The sequence below is a fragment of the Poecilia formosa genome, unplaced genomic scaffold (assembly GCF_000485575.1).
Source record: "Poecilia formosa unplaced genomic scaffold, Poecilia_formosa-5.1.2 Scaffold80, whole genome shotgun sequence".
NCBI classification, from domain to species: domain Eukaryota; kingdom Metazoa; phylum Chordata; class Actinopteri; order Cyprinodontiformes; family Poeciliidae; genus Poecilia; species Poecilia formosa.
Genome location: NW_006800019.1, coordinates 338694 through 344059, shown reverse-complemented (window position 1 = coordinate 344059; position 5366 = coordinate 338694). Strand labels below are relative to the sequence as shown.

Here is a 5366-nt window from a genome sequence, read left to right as displayed (position 1 = left end):
GTGTGTGTGTGTGTGTGTGTGTGTGTCAGTAACACACGTTTATCAGCCTTTATAGGACGTTGTTGTAATATTTTTCTCCTAATTTCCTAATTTTGTAGTGTTGCGACTTTGCTAAGTCTGTGAATCGCTCCTTCTCAGTTTTCAGACATCAGAAGTGTGTTGTGAAGTAAGACGGCAGGATACATAAGCAACATTTTCAATTTTATAAACGCTTTCATGGAGTTATACATCCCTTTATGTACACCCCGTTATATCATCTGCTGCTCTCGGCCTTTCCAATTTCATCATTTTTTATTTTTATTTTTTAGCAGGCGCACACAATGGTGGCGGCTTTTATTTTTAGCAGGGATTTCAGATGCTCTCCATATTAACGATACGTTTATGAACAATCAAATGGTCCTCGTTAAAATTTATTGATGGACATAAAAACCTCGAACGGTCACTGGCCGAATATAGTTGGCGTTTTTAGTGGGCTGTGAGTCTGTAAGCCTTCGGAATCTCCTTCTCGGCAGTATCTGCACAAACCCCATTTAGGGAATGTTTGGTCTGCAGGCTCTCGTTAAAAGTCGTGCGAAATGCATCCCTTATTTTGATTCTCCCCAGTTTCCACCGTGCACGTCTCCCTGCTGCAGCTGCGGATGCTGCCGTGAAGGCTTTTCTCTTTATATATCCCTAAAAACAATAAACAGCATTCTACGAGAAGTTATAAACTCCTCACTTTATCAAATGCTGGTTTGCCGAGGATAAAAAGAGCCAACGATTCAATAAACGCTTTAATGCTGTAACAGTATCTATTGAAGTAGCATAGAGCCCTGACAGAGATTAATTACACCATCAAATAGTTCCTTGCTTTAACACGCAATGTGCGCAGGTCTGTGCTACGACTGGATAAAGATCTAGCTGCAGCACCGCGCATGAATGGTTTCCTTATTTTCAAAAAAAGAAATGTTGTGGTCAATTTTACCTCTATGAGTCCTGGAATGAAGTGAAAGAACACTTTGTTTAATCCCATTTATGTGCATTGGTATCCCTGGATAAGTGGCGCATTGATCCACTGTACAATTTTTGTGGGGGTAAATATAATCACGTGTCAGCGGGTCAGCCAATGGGAGCCAGGGAAGCTTTGAGAAATAATTACCTGCCTTGATTGTTCTACGGCTAGATAAAAAAGTACACATACACCCCATATAATAAACGGATGCATGTAAAAGAGTCGGGGAGGCTTCGACATGTCGACCACGGGTCCCATAAGTAATTATTATGTGGACTCCTTGATCAACCATGAGAACGAGGATGTCCTTGCTGCGACTCGATTCTCTGCTCCCGGTTCGCACCCAGCTGGCCCCCGTCCGACGTCCCTAGTCCCGGAGTGCGCCGACTATCCTTCCTGCAGCTTCGCACCCAAACCGACCGTGTTCTCTACGTCTTGGGCCCCCGGACACTCCCAGTCATCAGTGGTCTACCATCCGTACAGTCACCAGCCGCACTTAGGCACAGAATCGCGGTATATGCGTTCATGGCTGGAGCCGATCTCAGGCGCCGTGCCTTTTCACGGCTACCCGGGGAACGGCAGACATTATGGACTGAAGCCCGACGCCTTCCAGGAGCACAGAGCCGGGGAATGCCTCAGCTCCGCCGGACGGACCTACCCGGATTATCTGTACTGCTCATCCACTGATATGCGAGACAAGACGCCGCAGAACGTCCCCTCTCCCGAGTCGGAGCTTCTTGCATCTGGGAAGCATAAGGAGGAGAAGCCGGAGCTAGATCCTAGTAAGTCAACGCTTCTTTTACAGCCGGGAAGCATTCTTGTTTTGATCTGAAACTGTTGTGAAATGAAATTATAAACGGCTTCTCCCTTTTCCTTGCGGCTCAAATGTGAAACGCCTGTGCTAGAAGGGGGAAAGCTTAAGGAACTATAAAAGACAAACGCTACCAGGCTAATATTGGGGGGCTATAAAAGCAGACGAGGTTGTAAACATGGACTCAAAACTGGAGGATAAAGACGTTGAATTTGGATGGATGCTGTCGGATTTTAGACGTTTTCATTTAAAAAGTGAACACCCCGAATCTGACATATGAATCTATTCATCAGCAAACTGCTCATGATTCATTTTTACGATTATATTTTGACCCCTGTGTCAGTAAAAGGCGGCATACAAGCCAACTTTTAGCACTGTTTTTTTTTCCAGAGGGCCTTAACGTGCAACAAATCCACATCCCCACATATGAATTACTTACCAGTCTTCTCAGCTATGGTAAGATTAAGTGTTTACAGACACAAATGTATAATTTAGTCTGCTATATTAAGTCCAAAACTTATCCACAGGCAACTTGAGGAATGTGGGGACAAACTCGAGGACTTTCACCACGGACCTGTAAAGGCTTGAACCACGGGCCATTTTATGAGCCAATAAAGTGAATACGCGCACTGAGTATTTTACGACGGTGTTACTCACAAGTTAAGAGAACAAGAAAGCAAATCAGCGCAGGATTGCTCTGTGTTGGGTTTTATTTAAACTACTAAATGTTAATTTAGCTTGAATGTAAGCTGTATTGTAAGGTTGACTGTGATTATTTTTATTTTTTGCACTTTCTGGTGAGTCTTGGTAGCATGTTTTGCCTGTTTAGGCGTTCCTCTCTTATTTCATTTTTTTTATTTTTAATTTGCAGATAACCCCGTGGCCAATTGGATACATGCCCGCTCCACAAGGAAGAAGCGGTGTCCTTACACAAAGTACCAAACTTTGGAACTGGAAAAGGAGTTCTTGTTCAATATGTACCTCACCAGAGACCGCAGATACGAGGTCGCAAGGGTACTGAATCTGACCGAGAGGCAGGTCAAAATCTGGTTTCAGAACCGGCGAATGAAGATGAAGAAAATGAACAAGGACAAGAGCGACAACAAGGAACAATAATGACTGCCGAGAGAGAGAGATAGAGAGAGAGAGAGAGAGAGAAAATAACTAATTGATAAAAAAAGAAAAATAAATAAAAAATAAAAATGGACAACACAGATTTACCAAAACATAAAGCCTCCCCCACGTCCTTCATCTTATTTGTCACTTTGTTGGATTTGTTTGTAGTACCATTAACCTCAGTCTTTGTGATGCTGAATATTGTTTTAGTGCACAAATTAAACATTTAAGAGATAAAAAATTTATAAAAAATACAGACTTTTGTTGAGAAAACATTCTGCTTTCACTTTTATATTAAGAGGAATCTAAATAAGTAACGTTTGGATGCCACACAATTTCTCCGAAGAAATAGAATACTTGAATTCTTTTTGGATTTCACAAGAAAAAAATACCCTATAATTTATGACGTGAATGTTATTTTTTGTTTTGCTATGTTTTGTTTTCCTCCATGTTTATTTTATTTGTATACTTCCTGACGCAGGTGTAGAGTATTTTGTACAGAATCAGAAGCATCTGCGAGCGCCTCGTCTGTGATGTATTTTGTGATAGCTGTTGCTGTAAATGTGCTTTATTTGTTTGTTTTTCTTTCTTTCTTTCTTTCTTTCTTTCTTTCTTTCTTTCTTTCTTTCTTTCTTTCTTTTTTACTTTCTTTCTTTCTTTCTTTCTCTCTTTCTTTCTTTCTTTCTTTCTTTCTTTCTTTCTTTCTTTCTTTCTTTCTTTCTTTCTTTCTTTCAAGATTTTGGCCATGTAGCTTGGCGAGTTTTAATTAAAGAGTGTAGCTAAATAGAACTCTGCAAATATAATCATGATCACATAAAGGCTTGTTTTCTGTGTTCATTTGGGATGTGATGTAAGTGGAATTTGTCTACACGGGAGGTTGGGCTTTAATAAGGCAACGCATAATGAGGAAACTCGTTTTCTTTAAAAACAGCGGGCATGTTTGAGGCAATCGCGTTTTTTTTCGAAGGCTGCAAAGGCCTTAATTAGGAAAGGTTGAGCTCAAAATGAGGTTAAATTGAAAGCACGTTTCCATTTTCGCCGTTTTAGCGAGCGTCTTTTACGCTACTATCAAGGCCGACACGGCTCATATTTGCAGCTGAGCATTTTTTTTTTTAGAAAATCACATTTAAAAATATGTGTTTTAAAAACATACCTCAGAGCAACAATAGTGCAACACATATCTTAATAGTATCCCCACAATTAAAGGAGGCATTTGCAATATTAAATGAGTATGTTTAGATCCTGAAACTTCTACTTAACCTTTTAATTTTTAACCTGCGTTTGGTAAAGCACACACACACGCCCAAGCACAACAGACACACACACACACACACACACACACACACAGAGAGAGAGAGAGAGAGAGAGAGAGAGAGAGAGAGAGAGAGAGAGAGAGAGAGAGAGAGAGAGAATGCACAGAGGTTTCCAACTGTATAAATGTCCACCAAAGCTTCAAATATCGCAGAGAGAAGGGGGGGAAAATATGCTGACAGAATTTGAACGGCTAAACTTTTAAGTGAGAGACAATTTCCCTTGTCTCACATTTGTTTCCTGGGATAGGCCTAAATTGCCTTTTTGTGGTGGCAAACAATGCAGACAGGATGCTGTAATTTCAAAGCCCGATCCCAGCGCATTTCCGCTCAGCTCTGCTCAGCTCAGCTCAGTCCGGACAAAGATGCCAGTTTTACAGCCCCTGTTGGAGCTCGGTCTGTTTGTCTCAAATGCAGACGAACAAAGCAAACTCGACTCGCTGGCTAGACGTCTGGGCTAAATTACTTTATGGTTTTAATGGACGGTGCTGCTGCTGAACTCGTTCAAAGCACTGTTGGTGGGGGGACTTTTTTTCCCTTTCCACTGATAGGGTAGCCGTCACAGGAGTGGTCGATTAGTCTACTATTGGATGGAGAGAAGTCAATAATTATTATGCACAAATATGAGAGCTGCACTGCAGATATCTCTTGGCAGTTTTGTAGTTAGTCAGCATAACAGAAAACAGCGCAGCACCGGTTTAAAGTGCCATAAAAAAAGAAAAAAAAAGATTTCTCTTTGTTGGCGCAGGGATTTGGTCAACTAATTTATTGAAGTAAAAGGCCAGATATTTTCCAATTTTGGGGGACATATGGGAACATCATTCACATCCGCATCGCAGATGTTTCTGATTGGTCGAAACGGTTAGCTTAGGGGAAGGTTCCCAACACTAGATGACGCTGTTGATCAACGTTTTGACCAGGATGCCATGTCTTTTGAAAGTGGGGGGATGGGGGGTTGTTTTACAAGTCTGTGGCTTTGCTAAAGAGTGAAAAGTAACCCTGTCGATGACAATGTGACAGATATGCCCAAGCACCACATTTGCTGTAATAGCCCATAAAGCTGCTCATTCTGAGAGCGGCGCACCTAACGTTGGACGTGGCCACAGAGAATGTCCACAAGCAGGACACAAGCATGTAC

At 41.7% G+C, this 5366-nt stretch overlaps 2 protein-coding genes across 4 annotated transcripts in view; both read left to right on the top strand.

Annotated features, from left to right (window-relative positions):
* The window catches only part of LOC103141102 (homeobox protein Hox-C8a), a 21655-nt gene that overhangs the window by 10836 nt on the left and 5453 nt on the right, over window positions 1–5366 (top strand). The window lies entirely within an intron of this gene.
* Window positions 94–3299, top strand: hoxc9a (homeobox C9a). Of its 3 annotated transcripts, XM_007556553.2 has the most exons (4): window positions 94–1773; window positions 2193–2258; window positions 2330–2418; window positions 2674–2757. In XM_007556553.2, exons 1-3 carry the CDS (start codon window positions 1230–1232, stop codon window positions 2380–2382), a joined length of 663 nt encoding a protein of 220 aa, XP_007556615.1. In that variant the 5' UTR covers window positions 94–1229; the 3' UTR covers window positions 2383–2418; window positions 2674–2757. The 3 variants fall into 3 exon arrangements, with proteins under 3 accessions (XP_007556615.1, XP_016529096.1, XP_007556613.1); XM_016673610.1 differs by lacking the exon at window positions 2330–2418 and having other exon boundaries at window positions 103–1773; window positions 2674–3299; XM_007556551.2 differs by lacking the exons at window positions 2193–2258; window positions 2330–2418 and having other exon boundaries at window positions 111–1773; window positions 2674–3299.

Coding starts and splice junctions, on each gene's coding strand:
- hoxc9a (XM_016673610.1), top strand. CDS start 1,230: ATGTCGACCACGGGTCCCATAAGTAATTATTATGTGGACTCCTTGATC. Junction 1,774..2,192: donor GAAGCCGGAGCTAGATCCTA/GTAAGTCAACGC, acceptor TTTTTTTTCCAG/AGGGCCTTAACGTGCAACAA. Junction 2,259..2,673: donor TACCAGTCTTCTCAGCTATG/GTAAGATTAAGT, acceptor TTTAATTTGCAG/ATAACCCCGTGGCCAATTGG.